General features: G+C 35.3%; 1 protein-coding gene across 2 annotated transcripts in view; it reads left to right on the top strand.

Annotated features, from left to right (window-relative positions):
* The window catches only part of CARNMT1 (carnosine N-methyltransferase 1), a 42211-nt gene that overhangs the window by 3270 nt on the left and 12076 nt on the right, over positions 1 to 26865 (top strand). Inside the window, exons 2-7 of one of the 2 annotated variants that reach the window (XM_055578320.1) lie at positions 198 to 256; positions 3546 to 3741; positions 4559 to 4722; positions 17095 to 17235; positions 18200 to 18378; positions 20447 to 20560. In XM_055578320.1, the coding sequence (XP_055434295.1) occupies positions 3553 to 3741; positions 4559 to 4722; positions 17095 to 17235; positions 18200 to 18378; positions 20447 to 20560 (787 nt within the window). In that variant the 5' untranslated portion in view covers positions 198 to 256; positions 3546 to 3552. The remainder of the gene's footprint in view (positions 1 to 197; positions 257 to 3545; positions 3742 to 4558; positions 4723 to 17094; positions 17236 to 18199; positions 18379 to 20446; positions 20561 to 26865) is intronic. The other variant, XM_055578319.1, reaches the window with a different exon arrangement.

Raw genomic sequence — 26865 nt, 5'->3', positions numbered from 1 at the left:
TGTTTCCCTGTTTGGAATTCTAGAATAGTTCAACAGGAGCACAGGAATGGGTTTGTGATTCTTGGCTAGATCTATCATTGGACCCACTCTTATAAAAGGTGACTGAGTCAGAGTTGGGGTCACTGCCTTGTAGAGGGAGCTTGAGGTAGGGATACACTTGAGGAAATACAGCCACTGACCCTACTTTCTCCTCTTAGGTACCCAAGGATGTGGCCTCTTAATGCTGACTCAGTTCAGAACCAAGGAGAGTCTGAAGGTTGTAAAATATTACTTTAAAACAGGGTTGGCAAACTTTTCTTAAAGAGCCAGGCAATGAGTATTTTAAACTGAGAGCTAGGTGGTGTTAAATTGTAGGCCTGTGTGCTTGTGTGAAAGCAACCACAGGCAGTATGTGGAGGAATGAGCATAGCTGTGTTCCAGTAGAACTCTTAACGAAAACAGGCAAGTAGCCAGGAGGTCATAACTTGTCCACCGCTGTCTTAAGCACATTGGTGATGTAAGCATTTACAGAAGAATGAAATTAGCCCCAATTAAAAAATCCCACAGACAGGAGCCTGGCACGCTACAGTCTATGGGGTCACAAAAAGTCAGTCACGACTGAGTGAACATGCTTGCACGCACAAAAGGATTCTGGTCTTCTTGATCGTGTGAGCTATGAGAAGAGGCATTTTAGGATGACTCATTAATTTCTGACTTGGTGGATGTATGATGTATCATTGATCAACAGCAGCCATTTAGGAAGAAGTACAGATTTCTTTGGTGGGACATGTGCTAAGTTCAGGTTAGAAATGTTGAGTTTTGAGGTGTGCTCAAAGGGTGGTTGTAGGGCGTCCAGTGCCCAGGAATTCAAGGAAGGAATTACTGTGAGACTTTAACCTATTCACAGTAAATTATAAACTGTTGCAGATCTGCTGTTTGCTGACTTTAAGTAGTTTCTTAGTGTCATACTCTACTGATAGGAATATCAATGGATAAGTTTTTCCGAAAATCAGTTTGTATCAAGAACTTTACAAATTCTTACCTTTTCTGATGTGGTAATTCTTTTGGGAATTTGTGGTAATTTTTTTTCCTCTAAAATATAGATAGATTTTGAACATAAAAAGTACATTGTGTAGACAGGTAAAAGTATCTAGATGCCCAGTGTTTGGGAAATAGCTAAGTAAATTTTGGTTGTGTAAGATGGGATGATGAGCAGCCCTTTTAGTCATTTGTCATATAGTCATTTGAGAACTTTTTTCTGCCCTGGGAAAATTATTCTGATAAGGATGAAGAATTTCAAGTATTTCTAAAACTTTAATATGTATGTGAGTCATTTGATGATCTTGTTAAAAGGCGGATTACATTTCAGTAGGTCTTGCATGAGACCTGTGATTCTCCACTTCTAACCACTTCCAAGTGACATGCTGCATTTTTGACTAGAAAGGTATTAGATTACTTTGTCTTAAACAACAGCAATAAAGCAGAAATATGCCAAAGAGTTAGAAGTGCTTACCTCTAGAAGAGGAATTATTGGGAACTTACCCCCCCGAGTACTTTTACTGCTCTGTATTTTTCATATTTTTGCTATGTATATATTAGCTTCATAAATTAGATATACCTCCTATATTTGAGCTCTAATTATGTTTTAGGCACTGGGCTAAGTGTGTAGTGTGCATTATTTTGTTACAGTTTCAGTGACATGTATTAGGTAGGCAGAGGGGTATTCTGGTATTTGCCTCATGGAATTTTATGTATGTTTTTCAGAATAATTCATTTTAAGTGACTTGGTTTAGTGCCTGACACTTTCTAAGTCTCAATAAATCATAGCTTCTATCATTATCATCGTTATATATTCCTTGTTTATGTATATGAGGCAGTTGAGGCACAGAGAAAGGAAGTAACTTGCCAAGAGTCACATAGCAAATACGTAGCATAACCTGGATTTCAGTCCAGATCAAGAAGCAACAATTGGTGCAACCGCTGCCAACTCCAGTTAACATTATCCCTAACCACCCTCAGAATACTACCACACACAATCTTCTAAAAATGTGACCAGTTTTTGCATAAGTTATGTCAAGGGTTTCTTCAGAATCTCCTTGGATGTGACTGTTCAGAAATTAGACACTGATTTGACAAAAGATAAAAATGAGATTTATCTGGATGACTAGAGGGATTCATGCAACCAAATGAAAAAGAATATTTTTCATTTCCATTTAGTACTGAGTAAATGCCAAAGAACGTTTAAAAGAAACATATCATGCATTTATGTATTTGTTTATTTGTATATGTAAAATGTAAAGAATGATGTAGTGAACATCTACCACTCAGTTTAAAAAAAAGAACATTATCTTATCCTTTTCCCCTCAAAGGACATCATTTTTCTGAATTTTCATTTCCTTGCTTTCCTTCTAGTTTTTCTACATATGTTCAGTCCCTAAACTATATTGCTTATTTTTATATAAGATGAAATTTGTACATTATGTATTTTTCTGCAACTTGCTTTTTTCCAACAAATATTTTGTTCCTGAGTTTTATCCATTTTATTGTGTGTAGCTGTATTTATTGATTGTATTCCATTGTACAACTATACTGTATTTTCTTTGTTCAGTCTATTGGAGATGGACTTTCTGGATTGTTTCCAGATTTTTTGCTTGTTATTGCTTACAGTGCTGTGACGAGACTTTCATGTGTCATGTGCCCATTTGCAAGAGTTTCTTGATTTTGTGTCTAAAGGTGTATGATTGCTAGGTCATAGGGAGTGTGCATATTAAGTTTTTACTAGGTAATGCTAAATTTTCTGAAGTGGTTGTACTAACTTATGCACCCACCATCAATCAGAATATAAATATTCTAAATCTTCCACATTTTTACCAATATTTCAGATAGTCAGGTGTTTCAATTTTGCCCATCTATCTGACTGATGTAAAATGATATTTCATTGTGAGTGTATTATTTAACTTTTAAAAATGATGTTCTTTTTAGGTTTTATAAATTGGTTGTCCTCAAGGTGACCTTTAGAGTTATCTGGAAACTGTTGTGAATGTTGTTGTATAAAAAGCTATAGAATTTCAGTTTTTCATTTGTTTACTACTTTTGTGGCATGTAAGATCATTTACAGTATTTTTTTAAAAATTCAACTTGGTTGACTGAGTAATTTTAAAACACATATTGTGTATATTCTGATTTTAGAGCAGCATTCTGCTACTTGATGGATAAATCGAAAGCATTCAGCTGTTTTGCTGAAAACCTTTTTTGGAAATTGAAATCATAAAAATAAACTTATTGTGCATTAATCCTCTTTATGTTTGCTTTTTTCCTCCCTTCTAATTGATGCAGATGTTTTAAACTATTGGTCTTTTGTTTAGTTGCTTAGAGAGTTTGTAATACAATGACAACACAGAAAACTTCATAAGTCAGTATCCTTTAAAAAACTGAAAGGTTGTAAATGGCTGGACAGTATACATTATAAGGAAATAATTTGTACAGGAAGACAACCTTAAATATTTTAAGATTGGCCTCTGGTGAGAATTCTTTTGCCAATTAAAAAAACACCTTTTATGTTTTAGCACCAGTATGCATGAGCGAGTGCACCGAACAGAAAGACAGTTTCGATCACTCCCAGCTAATCAACAGAAACTACTTCCTCAGTTTCTTCTTCACTTGGACAAGATCCGGAAATGTGTTGATCATAATCAAGAAATACTACTGACCATTGTGAATGATTGCATACATATGTTTGAAAATAAAGAATATGGAGAAGATGTATGTGAAATTTTGTTCTCTTTGTTTTTATTTTAGGATTTAATCTCTATATTTTGAGATCTTTCTGGATTTCGTTTCTGTAATTTTGCACGGCTCATTTGCTCTACTTGGAAAATATTTTCACTTATTATGTTCAGTCCCTTTTATTAGGCTTGATAGCACAGTATACTGGAAATGGATTTGTTGGCAGATTCCCCCCCCCCCCCCAAATATACTAATATATACAAAATGCATTTTGATACACCTTTCACATAGTGTTCTGACTATTAAAGCATGTGGAGTTAGTGACATACATTTTTATAAACAATTTTACTAGCTATGTAAAATTAATTTACCTTGATATTTCAGCTATTGATATTCATCTTTTACTTTAAAAAAAATTATTTTTACTTATAACTCTCAAGGAACTGGCAGAAATAGGAGCTCAAGTCCTTTTTGTATCCACAGGGTAGATGCAGTTGGGCCACTTGAGCCTGTCCATGCTGTCCCATGAGTGACCTGAAGGAACTTTCTTCCCTCTCTTAGAGTTTGGTCTCCATAGCAGTCCAGTTCCAATCCTCTCATGAGTACAGATTGCTTAGTTAGATGGTGGCTTCATGATTAGTGAACCATAATTTATTGAGGGTAGAAGTGAGACCACCAAACTCTTTTCATTTAGGGTCTCAAGCTGCACTTGAACCCAGGTTGAGGTGAGAGGCTAGTGATTTACCTTCTAAACCATCTATAAAGTATCTTTATAGCGTGATTATTTAACTATAACCATATGCAAGAGTGATTACTTTCTGAAAAACTAATTGATTTCTGTTTTTTTAAACAGGGGAATGGAAAGATTATGCCAGCATCTACGTTTGACATGGATAAGTTAAAATCCACATTGAAACAGTTTGTGAGAGACTGGAGTGAAACTGGGAAAGCAGAAAGGGATGCCTGCTACCAACCAATCATTAAAGAAATTTTAAAAAATTTTCCAAAAGAGAAATGGTAAATAGTATCTTGTTTTTAATCAATTTCTTTATGTAAGCACTGAGTTTCTCTAAGAGAAATTTCACAGTCTTGATTCATTTTTACAGGTGTTGAGTGCCTGTATTTTTTCATGCGTTGGTGTGTGCTGTTATATGTGCTGTTCTTGGGTGCTTCAACTGTGAGACTGCAGTTAATGTTTTGAATAATTACTGTTCTAGCACTATGGGAAATTATCTAGAAATTAAATAACGGTTAGATTGAATGTTTGTTATCAATGATGTCTATCCTTTTATAATTTGCTTTATGGCAGAGCGAAAAGCTCTAAACTATTTTAATTTTCCTCTTTATGACATATTTGTATGCAAATGAGCGATCTATAGCTCAGAGAAGAGATTCTTAACTTTTTTATGCCATGAAAACTTTGAACAGTCTGAAGCCCATATTTTCTTTTTCGGTAAAACATTTCTAAATGAGTAAAGTGACATACATAGGATTGCAAAGAAACCAGTTATTTTGAAATATGGTTATCAAAATGCTTAAGCAAGCTTGTGATATAACCTGCTTTTTTTTTAATCATGTATCACATTAAATAAAAGTCTTAAAAGGAGATTTTAATAGATTTTGAAAATACCTAAATACCCTATGTTATTTTGAGAATCTCAACAGCTAATATGAAGTGAAAATATATATAATGTCTGTTGGTGATTAAAGTCACGGGTACTTCTAAAGCTACTATTGTTTGTTGGCTGCATTCACAATTGATAGAAACATATCAGTTAAAGGCTAATGAAATTAAAATTAATTTTTTTTCACCCCCTTGTAGGCACAGTGAATTCTTTCCATAGACCTCTTTGGTCCATGGATCTCAGGTTAGGAACCTGACTCAGAGGTTATCTGTTTAAAGAGAACCAATGGATGGAGTTCATTCTATTGTTTAAAGGATCTTTGAGGAAAGAAAGCCTCCTTTTCCTCATCTTCCCCTCTTCGTTGATTGACATCTTTATGTTTAGATGTATCTATCCAGAAATTTCAATACATATGTGTATGTCCCTTCTCTTTTTTGAAAGTATTTTATTTTTAAATAAGTTCAAAGTTACCCAAGAAGTTGTATGGATTGTATAGAGAGCTCCTGTGTATTTTTTACCTAAATTCACCAATTATTTACATTTGCTTTTTTGTTTCCTTTTCCTATTTCCTTTCTTCCCGCCTTTATGTGTTTATCCACAGCAGTACATATACACAATTATTTAAACTATTTGAGAGACCAGTTTGTATTATATCATGTTTTTTACTGCTTATTATTTAGTTTTTTCTTAAGAACAATGATATTCTCTTACATAAACCCAGTGCAGTTACCAGATTGAGGAAATTTAAACTTGAATATTGTCTTCTTATCTATGGTCTGTATTTAAATTTCACAAATTATCCTGATAATGTCCTTTGTAACAGTTATTTTTCTGTTCAGTCTAGGATCCAGTCCAGAATGCTATGTTTAATTCTGATGTCTTAGTCTTTAATCTGGAAGAGTTCCTTGGCCTTGTTTTTTTTTTTTTTAACTTTCATGACATTGACATTTTTGAAGAATATGAGGAAGTAATTTTATAGAATATTCTTCAGTTTGACATTGTCTTAGGCTTCTTCGTGGTTAGGTCTAGATTGTGTGTCCTCTCTCAAAATAATACAGAGTTGATGCTGTACCCTTTTCAAGATATTATTCAGAGATATGCAATGTCTGTTAGCCCCTCATTGATTTTAATCAAGATGTTATTTGGTTCTTCCCACTATTTAGTTACTGTTTCTCTTCTTGCAACTAATAAGCATTTTTTGAGGAGATACTTTGAGACCATGCAGTTAGTATCCTGCTCCTTTGCAAACCCTCTCCCTCCTAAAATTGTCATCCATTGAATCTTGGATGAACTAACCTTGTTATGATGTTTGTGAAATGGTGATTTTCTAACTCTACAGTTACCAGTATTCTATTAATATTCTTATCTATCTATTACAGGGATGACTCATGGTTCCTATTTATTCAGTAGGTTATAATCCATTACCATTGTTTTTTAAATTTTCTTCTTTAAATTTCCTCAGATTTGGCCAGTAGGATTCCAGTTGGTTGGTGCCTATGTCCTTTTGGCATGGCATGCTTCAGTTAGTTTTTTGAGCAGTTCCTTACTTTCTAGAATAATAAAGACATTTCAGTTCAATCTTGTGTCTTCCCTGCTTAAGTCCTGGAGTGGGGTATTTTCCCAAGGATCTGGTTTCTTTTAATGTAGAATGGAGTGTAGAGACCAAGATTTGATATTAGGCATGTTCATTGTTCCTGAGATGTCATTGCTTATGGGTCTTCTAGCAGATAGAACTTAAACACACACCCCAAACACTAGAGATCATGAGTTCATCTTGGTACTTTCAAAAGTACCTTAGCTTCCCCCATTCTGTCTGTCTGTCTGTCTTTTCCACAGTGAAAAACCTGGCTTCTGACATCAGTATATTTGCTTACTCACTCAGTCCTACAATACTTGGGCTTCCCTGGTAGCTCAGATGGTAAAGAATCTGCCTATAATGTGGGAGACCTGGGTTCGATCCCTGGGTTGGGAAGATCCCTTGGAGAAGGGACTGGCTACCCACTCCAGTATTCTTGCCTGGAGAAATCCATGGACAGAGGAGCCTGGCGAGCTACAGTCCATGGGGTCACAAAGAGTCGGACACTACTGAGCAACTAACACTTTCTTTTTCTACAATACACAAAAAAGTTTCAGAATTGTTACCTCCATATTATAGGAAAAACAAAACTACCAAAAGGAGTTCAGGATTTGCCAGGAAGTATTCTCCCCCCTAAATTAAGGGTTTTTAATAGAAATATTCTTCGCTGTTTACTCAAATTAGCTCCCTTTCAGCCGTCTCACCCGAGGTCTGGTTATATTTTTTATGTGAAATCCAGTATATTTAGGTTTATTTGTTTTTGTTTGCTTTTAGTTTTAGGGTTGCGTGTCCCTGTCTCCTCCCCCATTCCTGTTGGTTTTTTAATTTTTTTGATTTGTGGACTATCATCTTGACAAAACTATATATAAAAAAAGTGATATTCAGAAAAAATGTCATTCATTCCTCTGTCTTTTCTTTACCCCACTCTACCATGTAGGTAATCAGTATTATTGATTTTTCATTTATCCTTCTTGTTTGTATTTTCTGTCTTTTTTACGGAGGTAAGTAGGTAAGAATTCTGTCCCCCCGCCCCCAGGTATCCCCTTTTGTCATACACAAACTGCAGCATAATACATATTTTATTTTGCACTTTGATTTTTTTCACTTAATGATACATCCTAAATTAGCTGTATATCAGTTCATGGAGGTCTTAGTCAATCCTTTTTTTTTTTTTTTTTTAACAGTTTCAGACTACTTCGATCTCCTATATTTGGTTATTTAAGTAAAGAAGTTGGCAGTATCTTGCAGTTATAATGCTATAGTTAATAACCTTGTGCATGTTTATTTTTGGATTGCTGGAATGTATCTTTAGTGTAAATTCTTAGATGTGAGATTGCTGCATCTGAAAGGTAGATGTATATTGGTGTAACAAAATACCATAAATTTAACTGCTTAAAACAGCACACATTTGTACTTCATAGTTTCTGTGTGGGTAGGGATCTGGACTAGGTTTCACTCTGTGTAGGATCTTACAAGGCTATAAACAAGATATCTGCTGGACTTTGTTCTCATCTAGAGACTTGACTGTAGAAGCATAGACTTCCAAGCTCATGCAGATTGTTGGCAGAATTTGTTTCACTGTGGTTGAAGGCCCTGGCTTCTTGCTGACTGAGGGCTAGAAGCCTATCTCAGCTCCTGAAGGTCCCTCACTCCCTTGTGGGCTTTCACAAGGGGCTACTTAGACTTTGTCAAGCTAGCAAGAAAGCCTTTAGAGTAAGCAGGCTGTTATATTATAAGACTTCATTGAGTGTTTTATAATGTAACACGATCACAGGAGTGACATGTATTGGCATTGCTCAGTGGGTATAGAATCTGCCTGCAGTGCCGGAGACCCAGGTTCAATTCCTGGTTTGGGAAGATCCCCTAGAGAAGGAAATGGCAACCCACTCCAGTATTCTTGCCTGGAGAATTCCATGGACAGAGGAACCTGGCAGGCCACCATCCCTAGGGTTGCAAAGAGTCACAGAGTCAAGACAGGACTGAGCAACAACACTTTAACTTTTTTCATATGTAAGTATTTATTTCTGAACTCTCTGTTCTATTCCATTGGTCTATATGTCTTTCCTTATGCCAGTACCATACTTATTTTAATTTCTGTAACTTTGCAAGTTTTGAAGTCAGGAAGTGTGATTTGTACATTTTATTCTTTTTCAAGATTATTTTAGTTCTTTGGGGCTCTTTGCAATTTTATATGAATTTCAGAATCAGTTTCTCCATTTCTCTGAAAGAGGCTGTTGGAATATTGCCAGGGATTGTGTTGAATATGTAGATTGTTTCTGGTGGTATTGATTTCTTAATAATGAATAATGTTTCCCAGGTGGTGCTAGTGGTACAGAAGCCACCCGCCAATGTAGGAGACGTAAAAGGTGTAGGTTTGATCCCTGGGTGGGAAGACCCCTGGAGAAGAGCATGGCAACCCACTCCATTATTCTTGCCTGGAGAATCTTACGGACAGAGGAGCCTTGTGGGCTACAGTCCATAGGGTTGCAAAGAGTTGGACACACCTGAAGCGATTCAGCGCTAGCACTAATTCATGATATAGCATGTCTTTTCATTTATTTAGGTATTCTTTAATATCTTTCAGCCTTGTTTTTTAAGTTTTAGTATACAAGTTTTCAGTGTAGCATCTCCTTGGTTAGATTTAATCCTAAGTTTTTCATTCTTTTTCATGTTATTATAAATGGAATTGTTTTCTTAATTTCCTCTTCTGATTGTTCTTTGCCAATGGATAGAAACAGAACTGATTTTTTAATGTGTTTATTTTTATTTTTATGTGTTGCAACTTTGCTTAATTTGTTTACTGGCTCTAGTAGCTTTCTTGTTGATTCTTTGGGATTTTCTGCATAAAAGATCATCTTGTTTGTGAATAAAGGTGGTTTTTGCCTCTTCCTTTCCCATTTACATAGCTCTGGAAGTACATCCTTATCTAGTTTCTGGTCTTAGAGGGGAAAGCTTTCAGTCTTTTCACTTTTGGGGGTAATTTTAGCTCTAGGTTTTTTATAAATACCCTTTTTTGATATTGAGAAATTTTCCTTCTCTTCCTATTTCCTGAGAGTTTTTGTCATGAAAGGATGTTGCATTTGTCAAATGCCTTTTCTATGTCAAATGCTTTTTCCTATTATTAATAATTTTCTTTTATTCTGTAAGGCCACCTTTGTTTACTTTAATAAGTGCTACAAGTTATTTTGTTAGTTTTTATCAGTGGTCCTACATTAAATATTCTACAACTGTTAAATCATAATCTAGTTTCATATTTCCTTATTTTTCATACTTTTTATAAATAAATGTTTTCAGTTTAGGGAACTTTTATAAATATTGCTGCTTTCAAAAATCTTAAAGATTCTTCTAGTTGGTATATTCAATGTATGTACTATCTATAAAATAATAGATCATATATTTTACTAGTCTTTGTAAACATAAAGTCCAGATATTTCTCAATATTCAAAATATCTTTGTTTCTGAAAAGTAGGTTGTGAGATAAAACTCTTTACAGTTGAAATATACCAAAATTTGGGTATTTTTGGAAGGCTGAATGTCATGCATATGTCAGCATAATTTCTAGCACTTTAAATATGATTTCATTCATACTTAGTGATCACTGTATCATGTATATTACCATAGTATCCTGTCAGCATGACAATGTTAGCCATAGTAAAAGGGGATCTCATGGTTAAAGGCACTTAATTAACTAGCACAAGTATTATTTTATTGTTATTTACCTGTTAGTAGTAGTATTTTTATTACTGTTGACAGATAAAATGTAGACTGGTGAGAAAAGGATGAATTAACTTTAATGTTTCTAACAGGTTATTTTAATATAAAAGAATAATTTAAAAATGTTTTAAATAGGTATTTTACAGGATTCAAAATTTTAAAGGTTTCAAAGGATATAAAGTCTCCTCCCCAGTTACCCATTTCCCTTCTCTGATAGTAATCAGTATTATAAAAGTAGGCAGGGATGTATGAATTTTAAATCAAATGCATCAAAATATCAAACTTTTTTTTTGTCATGCTGGTACCCAGTGGAAAACTTACATATTTCTTCCTCTGTCATTTGTTTTGCTTGTTTAATTTAGATTGGTTTCCTTAGAGCGTATAAGATGAGTTTTTCAAAAACCCTTAAAAATAAGCCTAACAAAACATAGCAAAGTCTTTATCCATATTAAAGTCATAACTTTGCCACAAAAGGTAAACTCCAAGTCCTGAAAAAGGGACATGATGTAGTGCTTCAGAATTCAGGTAAATTCTGGTCAAGTTTGGGTCTCAGATAAAATTTTTAGGATTCTGTTTATGCCACAGCAAACACCTGTGAATTTGATATTGTTATACTCAGGCTGAATTTCAGCAATGTTTATGTCAGCTAGCCTTTTGATTATGTTCTTTTCTTTTTGAAATTTCAATAAAGGCCTTTTCTAACAGATCTGTTTGCAAAACATAGTATACTTAAATATGCATAAATTAACTATTCTTGTGGTCATTAAAATACTTTTTTCCTGTGTAAGCATATTTGTCTTATCAGTTTTTCCAATTTGTTCCTGTTGAGAATTTTTAAATGTCTTAAGTTCACAAGTATAAGCAGCTTTGAAGCTGACAGACTGACATGTGTATTGGGGCCTGTTTGTAATTAATGAAATGCTGTGTTAATTGTGCTGAATGCCAGATACCTCAGTTATTATTAGCTCAGAAATTTAGTGCTATGAGTTTATAGTTGCTAAGGAAAGAGAGATTCTTAGGTTCAACTCCTATTTGAAATGGGAAATCACAACCATGTGGAATCATATTCTTTTATGAATCCTGAAAACTACCGGATTGTAGTTTTTTAGATCTTAGTTTCATTAACCCAGTCTATTTTAGAAGAATTTGAAGTGTTATTTTGTCTGTTTGTGGGTGGTAAATCTATTATGTCTTTGCCTCTCAGAATATGTCTAACCCTTCAAGAAGACTTTTAAAATCCTTTAAAGATGGCTTTTTCTACTTAGATTAAAATAAAGAATGTAAGTTATAAAAGAATTATTTCCATCTGAAAGAAACCATTTTATAAGAGCAAATGAAGATTGCCAAATAATGCAAAGGTAGTTTAGAAGCTGAAAATAGTCTCTTTAATATTTTAAGAGATGTTAAGATAAAATAAATAAGATATTTAATAATATCTCTTTACTCCAGAAAGCTCTCTTAGACCAGAGAGACAAATAAATATTTCAGATTTCTTTTTCATCAAGATCCCAAGTGCCTACCATTCCAGGATTTCAAGTACTTAAAAATCTTGAAAAAATTTTTTCAAGTATTAAAAAATAGTGGAAAAACAATTCAAGATGATAACCTAGTAGAAAAATAGTGTAAATAGTAAACAGAAAAAGAAATACAACATGCTTAATCTCATAATACAATGCAAATATAAAAACCATACTAAGATGCCATTTTAATCTACTGCGAGAATTTGAAAATTATATAACTTACTGAAGGTATGAGGAAACATATGTTGCTGGTGGAAGAATAAATTAGTAAAATTTAATGGAGGGCAACTTGGTAACATTGAACAAAATTCAGTTTTGATCCTTGCAATTCAGTTTGGGGAAAGCTTTCTACAGATAAGCTCCTGCATATGGAAATTATTTATGCCAAAGATATTAGCTTTAATGTTATATAATAAGACATTGGAAGCAATCTAAATGTCCTTAATTAGCATTATTATTTTGATACATTATTTTATAGTGTTAAATGGACTACTTAGTCATAAAACAGATTAAGAAAGCTCTGTGTACTGATTGGGAAAGAAGTTCAAGATATATTAAATTGGGAATTGGTAAGCTTTTTCTTAAAGGGCCAGCTAGAAAATATTTTAGGCTTTGTAGGCATTGGGGTCTCTGGCTACTGACTATTTAGCTCTGTTGTCATGAGAACATTGCCATAGACAGTACATAAATGAATGGACATGTCTGTGTTCCAGTAAAACCTTTTTACAAATACAGGTGACTGGCTAGTGGGTTATAGTCGCTGACCCCTGTATTAAATGAAAGAAGCCAAGTGAAGAACTGGGCATATAAACAAAGGTATGAATGAAGCACTGAAAGCACTGAGAAGTGAGTTAAAGCTTTGCCTGGGATATTTGGGAAAAGAAAGACTTTATAGATAAGGTGATAATTTAAGTTTCTGCAGGTATGTTGGAGCTCTCAAGATTATGGTGAGAAAGTGTTTTCTGGAATTGATTAAAAGTTGTCTTGGTGATGTACGAAGTTCTTTGTTGGAAGTAGATAAATAAGTTGGGACCATACTTTTGAAGGGACTAGACACTAATTCTGATTTCTAACCCATTTTCTAGTTTGAATAAAGTGTCTCAACATCCAACTCTATTAAACCTTGACATTTTGCCATATTTATTTCAGATTTCTTTGTTGTTGTTTACCAGTTGAAACTGCTCTGCAAACCATACAGAGCACATTCTTCTCTCTTTATGGAGATAACAACTAGCATAAATTTGTTACTCTAATCTTAGCTTTCTACATGTTTATATATACATATATGAATAACACATTGTGTTCTGTATGTTTTAAAAGATCATATAATGGTTTGTGATGTCATTTCACAATTGTTTTTTGCCCAGAATTGTGTGTTTATGAGTTCTCTGTATGGACTAGCAGTGTTCAATAGAAATACAATGCAAGTCGCCTATGTTATTTTAAATTTTCTAGTAGTCACATGAAAAGTGAAACAGGTGAGATTAATAATATACTTTAATAACCCAGTATATCTAAAACATATTAACATATAAGTATGTTACAGTATATAAGATTTTAATGAGATATTTTACATTCCTTTATACTGTCTTTGAATATTGGCATTTATTTTATACTTGTAGCACATTTCAATAGAACTAACCATATTTTAAGTATTTAGTAGCCACGTGTGGGTAGTGGCTTCTACCATGTGAATTGTGATTGTAATAGAACCAAATCCTTCTGATGCTTGAAAGTTGTACATACACTTACCACCAGGGGTCAGCTAAGTGTCATCATGCTGACACACCAAGAAAAAGTATTTTGTGTGTTGGAATTCGCTTATTTGCAGATGCTATGCAAAAATTATTCTGTATACAATAAAGGAAACTTTTTCCAAGAACAGCGTTTACTGATGGTAAAATAGCTGGAGAGCAAAGGTTGGTATAAACATGGCCAACCACGGTGCAACCATGGCCTCTTCAAACCCACAAGGGCTGTCTGTACTCTTTATTCTTGCTTGTCTAGAAAAGCATTGGAAGTTCCCCACTATTATCAGGGGTGTTACATTTGTAGTAAATATATTGCTTATCCATCAGTTCAGTTCAGTCGCTCAGTTGTGTCCGACTCGGTGACCCCATGGCCTGCAGCACACCAGGCTTCCCTGTCCATCACCAACTCCCAGACCCTACTCAAATTCATGTCCATTGAGTCGGTGATGCCAACCAAACATCTCATCCTCTGTTGTCCCCTTCTCCTCCTGCCTTCAATCTTTACTAGCATCAATGGAGAAGGGAATGACAAACCACTTCAGTATTCTTGCCTTGAGAACCCCATGAACAGTATGAAAAGGCAAAAAAGATTGCTCATCCATAGTCCAGCCTAATAACTACATACACTTGTTTACTTGCCTGTTTTTTGCTAAGAATCTCAAGCAAGCAACACTTGATTACAAAGGCACATATTAATTATATGGCTCCTGGTTTTCTAAGTTAAAAAGTCAGCTCACCAAAAAGGTCTAAACTTAAAGACTTATATTTCTCTTATTTTCATAGAAAATGTCCTAGACTTCATAAAGACTCAGTAGAAAATGTCTTTTAGAAAGCCTTTGTTTTATATACATTTTGATTAGAGACTTTTTCTTGTATGCTGTTAATATCCCTTATATGAAGACCCAATAGAAAAAAAAAAAACTCTAAGAGCAGAGGTTTGGGAAAAAATTCTCCCATTCATTGCTTGTTTCTTGATCAGTTTGTCAATTCTTAGTTTGTTTTATAAAGTGTTTCCTTTAGTATGTCTACTGAAATCTATTTTTTCTTAATACAAATAATTGGTAGATCTGTAGTAATCTCTCTTAACTCTTAAGGTAAGGCTCGCTGTATTCTTTATTCTGTGGCTTTAGGACAGCCTTTTAATAACAGTTCTATATAGAAACTTTATGCCACAAGGTAGGAATAGAGTTCTATAAGCTTGATTAGTTCGGGAGTATTTAATAGCTGTTAAAAAGCTAACTTTAAGTGAACAAAATAAATATTAGTACTGTTATTAGTACAACTTTCCCTTAAGGTTGGCATGATTTCTAATTTCTGCATGGTAGTCTTTTACTTTCTTAGAAATTGATTATTTGGATAAAGATTTAAATACTCTATGAATTTACTTCCAGATCCTTTATATTTTCTGCTGCATTACCTTGATTTTTAAAAAAATTGCTGAACAGAGCCACTTGGGGAAAATGCATGTTTTTTATTGGACAAATGGAAACTGAGAAAAGAGGTAGTTCTAGAGAGTAAATGTTTTGGTGGGTCTAGAAGGGAGTAGAAAATGATGATGGGTCCTTTATACAAGGGCCAGCATGGTGTCCTACAGATAGGAGTTTTTCAGAATCTAGTGTTAAAAATATGTGTGTTCATGTTAGATAACCAATATAGGTAGGCATGAACCAAATGAGATGTTCCCATTTTCTTTATTAAAAATCAAAGTGTTCATACACATAGACATATTGTATATAATCTGGAATGTAAAGGCAACATTCTATTTTAGTGAAAACTTTTATAAGGCACCTTGGTTTTAGTTTGGCCATGTCAAGTATTAAAGAATATCTTACAAATCACAATAAGCCTATTTGTCAGAAATCATTTTTTAACAAATTTCAGTGTATGCCTTATTGTATATATAAAATTTAGCAGTGAAACAGGCTAAATAGACTTCGCTGAGGTTTTTATACAAATATATGTTCCATATATATCTAAGATTGAAGGACCCTGTACAAATCCTCTTGTTACTATATTTGTAGACTGAATTTTCAAAAGCCCCATAGTTCTGTTTGTTTGTTTTCAAAGTGGGGAATGCTAAAGGTTATCATATGAGCTACTAGTAAAAAGTCCTATTGCTGTTTGGAGCACTTCAAACTTAAAGACCATACACTTTAAAGATAAAGAAGTGTTCATGGGAGTAGATTTGGAGATTGGATTTGTTTTATGAGCTAAATTTGGGGAATACAGACAATAGTGAAATTCCTTTTTAGTTGACGTGATAACAGCCGATTATATACTTTTTTCTTTGGTTTTCCACAAGAATACCATTTTAGTTTCCTTAAGATTATATTGAGCCAGAAGTCCTGAAAGGCCTTGGCTTTGCTAAGGATTTTAGTGATCTGAAAGTAGAATGGCGGATATAATAACAAAGGAAATTTGTGATGGTAAGGTAATGGTAATAAGTGGAGAACAGTTTGGTTGCAAACCTATGGCATGGTGTAATATGTTGGCCATTATATATGTTCAATTAGTGAAGAAGGAAATGGCAACCCACTCCAGTATTCTTGCCTGGGAAATCTCATGGACAGAGGAGCCTGGCGGGCTGCAGTCCATGGGCTTGCAGAGAGTTGGACAGAACTGAGCAGCTTAACCACAACAACAGCAATGCTCAATTAGAAAGCAGTTCCCTCTCTTCCTTATAAGAATATCCCAGCTCCAAACTCTTTTGCCAACTGAAATATATCAGGTTTAAAGAGAGACCTGACACATTAAAATCTGGTTGTACTTGATTTGGCTATATAAACCATTGTATTAGAAACAGAATTTAGAAATAAAGTTTTGTTTTTACTGTTTCATGTGCTGAAATAATTGTGTTTGGTTTCTTTGTATGTACAGAGAATCCTTTGGAATGATTTGTCTTTCCAAGACAGGTGATAGCTAGGAGTATCTTCATAAGTCTTAGATAGAAGGCAGTTTATCTTCTGAAAAATAATACTTTGGGGATAAAACCCTAGTCTGCTAACATTTGATAATTCCCTATATGCTTAGTTCTAATTGATATTTAGAAGTATTTCTCAAATTTAAGAAGTCAGAGCGTTGAGTGAGCTTATTCTTATTAAATATCTTAAGTTTTTAATTGTTAATATGGATTTTGTCTTCTTTTTTTTTTTTCTCCCCTTTCCTTTGAGGAGTTTGGACATAATTGCCTTATTTCATTTCAGGGATCCTTCTAAAGTAAATATTCTGGTACCTGGTGCTGGACTAGGAAGACTGGCCTGGGAAATAGCTATGCTAGGTTATGCTTGTCAAGGAAATGAATGGAGTTTTTTTATGCTTTTTTCTTCCAACTTTGTACTCAACAGGTATTTAATTTACTTTTTGCTAGAAATAGTAATTGCTCAGAATCAGATTGACTTACCCTATTTTTGAAAAATTCTGAATTTGAAGAGAAGTGCATAGTGTTTAATTATGGTATATATCATAAGTGTTTCTTGTATTAAAATTAAATTGCTTATACAGTTACTACCTTAATTAGTTGCCTAGTTAACAGAATGTTGAACAAGATGGGTAAGGGATGTTTTAAAAAGTGCTTGGGTATTCATGACACTGAAATGATTTCTCTGCAGAATTTAGGGCTAAGTATTGTTCAGGAAGGAGTATTTTCTTATTGTTCCTTAAACTTCTTCACCCCTTTGTTTCTTTAGTGGAATAAGATTTTAATGTAGTAATCACATTTTTTTTTACTTAATCAAATTCTCATAAAATGATTCACATGAAATGACTCCACATAACTGAGTTGGAAAGATTTCTCAGAACTTCTGTGGCCTCATTTATAAAGTAGTGGAAAAGAGTCTTTAAATCCAGAAGAGGTGTGTTAGAGAAAAAATAAATAGCTGCCTTGTTTAAACAATACGTTCTCTTGTCTTGGTAGCAGTGTGAGTTAGGAGATAGGGAAAAGGTAAAAAGGAGAGTGTTACAAAAAAAAATTAAAATAATTAGGTAACAAAACTCATACCATTTTTTGAAAAAAAAATACTTAGACTGTTTTTTACTTGGGCTCGAGTTTTGGCAGTATATGTTTAAAAATTGGAATGAACAGCATATTTATATATCTGAATTTACCTTAATTTTGTTTCTGTCTTTTAATCCATGATTGGTTACTCATCTACATGCATATGTGGAGTTTCAGATAATTGGATATAGTGGTAACACTTTTAAGTATTTAATTATATAAGTAAATCCTCAGATTATAAATCTTGGTATTTAAAGTAGATTTTCTTGGGAAAATATTTACTTAACACTGAATTTTATGTTAATATTTTACAGATGTTCTGAAATTAATAAATATAAGCTTTATCCCTGGATTCATCAGTTTAGCAATAACCGAAGGTCAGCTGATCAGATTCGACCCATCTTTTTCCCTGATGTTGACCCCCACAGTCTTCCTCCCGGTTCTAACTTTTCTATGACAGCAGGAGATTTTCAGGAGATATATTCAGAATGCAGTAAGTCCAAAGCAAGCATTTTAAAAATCACATCCTTTATGCTAAATTTAATGAGCTAATTTTGTACTGAGCCAAAGTTGTCATTCATTTTGATGGTAGAATTTAAGGTATACTTCAGTGACAGTTTATCAATAGAATATTTTCAGAGTTATGTATAAGACAGTCATGGGAACTATAAAGAAATATGGGATCTGCAGTTTAGAAATTTATAATCTGTTGGGTCTATTAATATAAGACAACATGTAAACAAAGGTTGAGTAATGAATATAGTAAAAGTAGGTTAGTATGACAAGTGAGCTGTTGTGGAGACAGTGACTTGAATAGGGAGGAATGGCGTTCAGAGGTACAACGATATGAATGAGTAAGGTAACCAGGGATGGTAGAACAGCCTGGCTGCAAGGAAAAAGGACTTTGGGGGATTTAATGGACGATGAGGCTAGAGAAGTAGCTTGGTTCCAGATTGTGGAGGCCCTTTATAATCTATGAAGTTTGGACTTCAGCCTGGCAAAACGTAGAAGAAACTTGAGCTAGTCATTAGAGAAAGGGAGATGATAATGGGGAAAGAGGAGAGAGACTTGGCAATAAAAAGAAAAAAAGAAGGCTGAGGGGTCAGCAAGTTTGTTTGTTTAACAGGTATTTGTTGAGCACCTGTTAAGTAGGAGGTATATTCCAGGTCCTGAGGAGACAGCAATGAACAAAACAATGTTCCTACTCACAGGGAACCCATATTCTAGTTTGGAGCGAGGCAATAACAAATTAATATTGTGAGGAAGAAAAATAAGGCAGGTAAAGGGGATAATGATTGACTGGGGAGGGTCTGCTGTTTTATGTGGAATTACCAGGAAGGTCTTTCTAAGGGGGGAACTTAAAAATTGAGCAGAGAACCTCATAAGACTGAAGAGGCAAGTCATTCAGATATATGGGGGAAAAGTGTTGCAGACAAAGGAAATGGCAAAGGAAGGAAGATTCTGGGGTGTGAAGGACACTTGTTCTGCTCAAGAAGAGCTAGAGGATCAGTTTGGCTGGGATGTGGTGAGCAGTGGGCGGGTGATGGGAGATGAGGTTAGAGAGGGTTTGGTGAGACAGACTTGTAGGCCATAGCTAAGACTTCAAATTGTACTCGAAGAGGAATGGGAGGCCTTGGAGAGATTAGAGCAGGAGAGTAACAAGGTAGTGAAGTTATTGTTTTTCCCTGAATGCTGACACTGGGAGATCCTGCATTGAAGGTACAAGGAGAGAGATGATGTTAGGATAAGCTAGGGAGCAGGGTCTTAAAATAGAAGTGAAATAATGAAAAACATTGCTTCGGCATGTAAAAATGACTTTCTTCTGGAGCACAGTTTGAAAGAGGAGGTGGGGAAGGTGATCATGGTTGGATGAAGTACCTTACCTGTACCGACAGCCACTTTCAGTGCAGTCTCTTCTGTCTGTGCCAAGCCACGGCCTCCAGAAGCCAAACTGTTCTCTGTTGGCTTTTCACCTTCTGCTGCTGACTGTCCCATCCCTCTTTTTAACTGGCAGTTCCCCCAAGTACTGGTGGATGCTTATGTATTTTGATACCATTCATTTCTCAGTTGGCAGCAGATGCATTCAGTCTTTTTTGAAACCTTCCAGAATTGGTAGTTCACACTGGTTTAAATCACAACTTAAAATTAACATGACTGTTAATTTCATTGCAACTGATTTTATTTTTAAATTAAAAAAAATTTTAATTGTTAAAATTTTTATTAGAGTCATCATAACTGATTTAAATAAAGCTAAAAATTGAAAAGATTATAAACAAAACTCATAAATATTATTTGGTGCAGATATAGTGATATAGGTTATCAAAAATGATTTCCAAATTGGTTACGTTATCAAATTAGCAATAAAAGCTTTTATGAATGATGGCATATTTTGTAAATGATTATTTGGTTGGCTAGATTATAGTATTTGATTGGAAGAGTTTAGCTTCTATACCTCTGTAGTTAAATATTCATATCTGTAAAGAGGTAGCTGGTTCATTTATAGAATTCATGAAGAGGCAAAACATATAGTAACATGTAGTAATTTGATTTTCCTTAAATAGATACCTGGGACTGTATTGCTACCTGTTTCTTCATAGACACAGCTCACAATGTAATTGATTATATTGATACAATATGGAAAATACTCAAGCCAGGTGGAATTTGGATAAATCTAGGTAAGTTCCTCAGTATTTATTGGAACCTGTACATTAATCTGAATACTTATAGCTGTTTTGCATTGGTAACTTCACACACAGTACTAAATATTCACAAAAGTTGTCAGTATGTGATACGTTAACTTCACACACAGTACTAAATATTCACAAAAGTTGTCATTATGTGATACGTTTGGTTTTTAAATAATATATTTTTAATCGGAGGATAGTTGCTGTATAATATCGTGTTGGTTTCTGCCATACATCAACATGAATCAGCCATATGTCACATATGTCCCCCTCTTCCTGAACCTCTCTTCCATCTCCCACCCCATTCTACCCCTCTGTGTTGTCACAGAGCACCAAGTTTGAGCTCCCTTCATCATACAGCAAATTGTCACTGGCTACCCATTTTACCTGTGGCAATGTATATTTTTCCATGCTACTCTTAATTCATCCCACCCTCTCCCTCCTCCACTGTGTCCACAAGTTTGCTCACTAAGTCTGTCCACTGCAGCCCTGCAAATAGGTTCATCAGTACTATCTTTCCAGACTCCATATACATGTGTTAATATACAATATTTGTTTTCCTCTTTCTGACTTACTTAACTCTGTATAACAGCCACTAGGTTCATTTACTTCATCAGAATTTACTCAATGCATTTTTTATGGCCGAGTAATATTCTATTCTATATGTACCACAACTTCTTTATCCATTCATCTGTCAGTGGACATCTAGGTTGCCTCCATATCCTAGCTCTTATAAATAGTGCTGCAGTGAACATAGGGGTACATGTGTCATTTCCAATTATGGTTTTGGAACCATAGTGGGATTGTTGCATTCTATGATATTTTTATTCCTCGCTTTTTTAAGGAATCTCCATACGGTTCTCTATAATAGCCGTATCAATTTACATTCCCACCAACAGTGCAGACATTTCTCCAAAGACAGATGGCTAATAAACACATTAAAAGATGCTCAACATCACTCATGCAAATCAAAACTACAATGAAGTATCACTTCACACTGGTCAGAATGGCCGTCACCAAAATATCTACAAACAATAAATGCTGGAAAAGGTGTGAAGAAAAGGGAACTCTCTTTCAATGTTGTACATGTTTTAAAACCTCCATAGTTTCCTTTAGATTGCATTCTAGTTGGTGGTGCAGTTCCTCCAATCATAGCTAGTCCCTCCAAAAGCAGTGGAACCCCCAAAAGTTGTATATTCATACTAGGTCAGTCTCATAGCAGCCATAATTTCAAAGAGGTGGTGGTGGTTTAGTTACTAAGTCGTGTCCAACTCTTGCAACCCCATGGACTGTAGCCCACCAGGCTCCTCTGTCCATGGGATTCTCCAGGCAAAAATACTAGAGTGGGTTGCCATTTCCTTCTCCAGGGGATCTTCCTTACTCAGGAATCGAACCCAGGTCTCATGCATTGCAGGCAGATTCTTTACTGACTGAGCTTCAAGGGAAGCCCAAAGAGGTACTAATTATTAATTCAATGATAATCATTCCCTCATCTTCCCAATTCTCCACTCCATGGAGAAACAGCACTTCTGTTCAGCAGAGAGTGGTCTTTTAAAATTTCTGTAATGAAACATTTGAGGGGAAGCACTTGATCTCTCCCATCAAATCCTCCTCCCCAGTATATATATATATGGGGAAAGAGTAGGTCTGATAACTTATGTATCTCCTTTAAATTTAAGAAAGAGTAGAAATATAATTTCATTTATGAAAAAACCTTTTTACTGCATCCTATTGCTGGTTGCTAGAAATCAAATGATGAGTATGACATGGTCCTTTCCATCTGGAGCCTAAGGGAAATTGCACATTTTATCCTGTTCCTTTAAAATAAAGGGGAAATAATGATAATCAAGGTAAACATACTTTTCTTTTTTAGTAAGATAGATAATCTTTATTAAGAAAGACTATATACGTAAAAGTCAAGTAAATATCGAGTCCTTGGTCTTCAGTATTGGTGTAGTTCTGTTGGGAGGTTCTGTTACTTGCTCTCTTTAATGATTTAGCTTACCAGAGATGTAGTCAGTAGGTCTAAGCCTCCAGGTCATAGTAGGTCTTTTCTAAACTTCTTTTTAGAAGTCCATAAGACAGATGAGAGCAGCGTAATATATAGCCATGATATGAAGCAATTATCTCAAACTTTGAGTCTTCCTTAAAATAAAAGTATTCCTTTACTGAAGGAATGACTGAAAGATAGCATTACCAACTGGGTATTTGTTTCCTTTTTGTTAGGCTTAATGTTGGCCACTTAAAAAATACCTGTGTAGTCTCAGAACAACCATATGTTGAAATGGAGTTTACTGTGTAGTTGAAGAAACTGAATCTTGGGTTCAGTAACTAGCAGAAAAGTTGTGGCGTTTATATATGGCATATGGGCTGACAGTCCAGATCCAACCCCTTGACTGCCTAATCAGCTACCTCTGCAGGCTTGCACTGGGTCAGTCTATAACTTACCTTTATTCTGTGTTTATGTGTCTAAAATTTTTCATACCAGTTATTTTGTTATATAAGGTTTTATGTATTTCCAGAGCATTTGACTTAACTTTCATAGAAACAACTTTTCTTTTTGAACATTTATTGGTTTATTAATATTTTATTAAGTTATATAATAACAACAGTTACAACTGCCTGGAGGAAATACATGTGGCCCTTGCTAAGTATACTGTTTGATAAGAGTAGATGTGCTGAGGTGTGGCCTGTGGTCTGTCATTGGCATCACAGTTAATTCAGCATGTTTGTTAACAGGATATCAGTTAAGAAGAGGGCTTCCACTCTTCTTACCAGGGAGTTTCTCTTATGCTCCAAGCCAGTGTGTCCAACTTGGATGCACCACAGATGCTTCCTAATGCATGTGTCTGGAGGAAATGATGCCCATGCTTCCCCCTTGCCTTTTCTGTTCCATCATCTACTCAGATTTCCCCAACCAGAAAACTGGTGTAGGCCTTTAACCTCTCTTCTTCTCCATCTGCATCTAGTCAGTCTATAAGTTTTACCTCCTAAAACTCCTTAATAGCTCTTGTATCTCTTTTTAACCCAGGGTTTCTCAACCACTGTACTTGTAAGTTACCGTCAACGTTTTACACTCCTTTTACTTCTCCATTTACCACCAGAGTGATCTTCCCAATGTGCAAATCTATTCTTATCAGATCTCTCCAGCATAAAAGTCTAGCTTTGTTGGTAACCTAAACCCTTCTGGATGTATACAGTGCCTTTTGTGATCTCTCTTCTGTCTTGTGTCTCAGCTTCATTTTTTTGTTTTGTTTTGTTTTGACTGCCCTTCCTTGTCCTGACCTCAGATACTAGTCTTCTGACCTAGAAAGCCCTTTCTCTTTCCTCTCAATTTTCATTTGGCTCTTCCCTATGTGTGCTCTTTAACACTCTGCTCAGGAGATCCTTTCAGATTGGGTTAAATATTATGTTATTTCTCTTTTATACTCTCACAAGTCTGTCAGCATTTAATGCATTGTGGTGTAGTCGCTCATCATTTTGTTTCCCCTACTAGTTTCTGAGTTTCACAAGGGTAGGAATCTAGTGCTTCTTTCTCACTTGGAGTTAACTGTTATGTGTATGAATGGATGTATTGTTTTAGAATTTGAAATAAGGATCAAAGTAATTTTAAGATGCCACAGAAGATTGACTGGCTGCTAAGAGACATGATGATAAAATGGCATTTACATTGGTAAATTCATAACATTCCTGTGGTTTGGGCTTCAGTCATGTGGACTTGGAAAATTAGTTTCATCTGTAAACTGAGAATGTGTCCCTAGCCCCTTGGGGACAATTTCAGTCTAACTTATGCAGATGACACCACCTTTACGGCAGAAAGTGAAGAAGAACTAAAGAGCCTCTTGATGAAAGTGAAAGAAGAGAGTGAAAAAGTTGGCTTAAAGCTCAACATTCAGAAAACTAAGATCATGGCATGTAGTCCCATCACTTCATGGCAAATAGATATGGAAACAGTGACAGACTTTATTTTTGTGGGCTCCAAAATCACTGCAGATGGTGACTGCAGCCATGAAATAAAAAGATGCTTACTCCTTGGAAGAAAAGTTATGACCGACCTAGACAGCGTATTAAAAAGCAGAGACATTACTTTGCCAACAAAGGTCCATCTAGTCAAGGCTATGGTTTTTCCAGTAGTCATGTATGGATGTGAGTGTTGGATTTACAAAGAAAGCTGAGTGCCGAAGAATTGATGCTTTTGAACTGTGGTGTTGGAGAAGACTCTTGAGAGTCTCTTGGACTGCAAGGAGATCAAACCAGTCCATCCTAAAGGAAATCAGTCCTGAATATTCATTGGAAGGGCTGAAGCTGAAACTCCAACACTTTGGCCACCTAATGTAAAGAACTGACTCATTTGAAAGACCCTGATGCTGGGAGGGATTGGGGGCAGGAGGAGAAGGGGACGACAGAGGATGAGATGGTTGGATGGCATCACGGACTCAATGGACATGAGTTTGTGTAAACTCTGGGAGTTGGTGATGGACAGGAAGGCCTGGCGTGCTGCAGTTCATGGGGTCGCAAAGAGTCGGACATGACTGAGCAACTGAACTGAACTGATGCTTATATAGACCAGAATGTCAGTATATTCATATGTAATGATAAATATGCCCACTAGCCATTCTGGAATACTAAAAAGTTATATTTGAAGTTAAATTATAATGAAAAATTTGCCACAGTGTATGAAATTAGAGTTGGGAATATTATTAACTTATAAAATGCTCTGAGGGATATTTAAGGTACTCACTATGTTTTCCAGGTTTGGGAAAACTAGTGAGCTTTTCAAGGGAACTGTTATGTATGCACATATCCTTTGGGAAAGGCTCTGATTTTACAAAATGCAGAAAAAATGCCTATGCATCCTGTTTTTCGGTTTTTCATGGTGACTAGTACCCCTTAAATGCATCTATATGTAATTTAGTTTTAAAAGTGGGGGTGCAGAAGTGTTTGTGTCTATGTGTCTGTGTGTGTATACTCATGCCCTGATACATAGTTGGATAGTGGAGGGCAGGCAGTTATCAAAGTGAATCTACCGTCATCTGGAAGAATTAGCAAGTTCAAGTACCAAAGGAGATCTTTGTAATGTGTAATGAGAAATGGAGCCTATTAGAGTTTAAAGCACTGTAAAGCTACAGAATTTTTAAAAACATGAGAGATTGCATATAAAAGGTAGATGATTGGACACATTGGACACATATATTAGTTCCTCATTGAGATCATGTTAACAGTTCATAAAAAGCTATAAACATGGATAAAGAATGGAAGGATGTCATCAGGGGACAAAAGAATGTAACAATATTTCAGAAGATAGGGTAGATGGATAAGTTTTGCAAAGAAGTCAATGTGAATACAGCCAGTTGACCTGGAATAACCATAGAAAATGAGGCACCAAATGAAACAAACATAAATTGAAAGTCTATACATAGGGAATAGCTGACCTCTTCCAAGACAACCCACCTTATGTGCATTTCCAGACCATGCTCAGCCAGGAGACCAGAAGTTTAATTCACTGGAAAAAGTGAATGGAAAAGGAGCAGAATTTATGAAAGCATGGCCTAATAAAGAGTGAGGATGAAATATAGGACAGAAAAGAAGAGGATCAATTAAAAGTCTGCATTGGAAAATGATTGGACAGTGACCACCAGTTACCCTATTTCTACCCACAACACCTCCCTACCCTGCCTACAAAGCTTTTTCCTGGGGTTTGGGTACTGGCTGTCTGTTTTGCATGGATGTAAGCCATGTTTCTTTAAGTGGGCATATTAATATAGTTACTGAGCTTTTAATAATTGTATGTTGGATCTTTTTCTCTTAAATCTTTTCTGTATCTTTATGTTTTGAATGTATCTCTTATATACAGCATATAGTTAAATTTTGCTTCCCTGGTGGATCAGCTGGTAAAGAATCCACCTGCAATGAGGGAGACCTGGGTTCAATCCCTGGGTTGGGAAGATCCCCTGGAGAAGGGAATGGCTAATCACTCCAGTATTCGGACCTGGAAAATTCCATGGACTGTATAGTCCATGGGGTCACAAAGAGTTTTACACATCTGAACGACTTCCACTTCATCTAGTCTAATAATCACTGTCTCTTAACTGGAACTTTTAGAAACTTAAGGATATAAATGATTTAAATCAACTTATCTGACAAAATGTGGTCCACTGGAGAAAGGAATGGCAAACCACTTCAGTATTCTTGCCTTGAGAACCCCATGAACAGTATGAAAAGGCAAAATGATAGGATACTGAAAGAGAAACTCCCCAGGTCAATAGGTGCCCAATATGCTACTGGAGATCAATGGA

Source organism: Bubalus kerabau, chromosome 4, assembly GCF_029407905.1.
Source record: "Bubalus kerabau isolate K-KA32 ecotype Philippines breed swamp buffalo chromosome 4, PCC_UOA_SB_1v2, whole genome shotgun sequence".
NCBI classification, from domain to species: domain Eukaryota; kingdom Metazoa; phylum Chordata; class Mammalia; order Artiodactyla; family Bovidae; genus Bubalus; species Bubalus kerabau.
The sequence above is the reverse complement of the archived record's forward strand: the minus strand, read 5'-3'. Positions and strand labels throughout refer to the sequence as shown.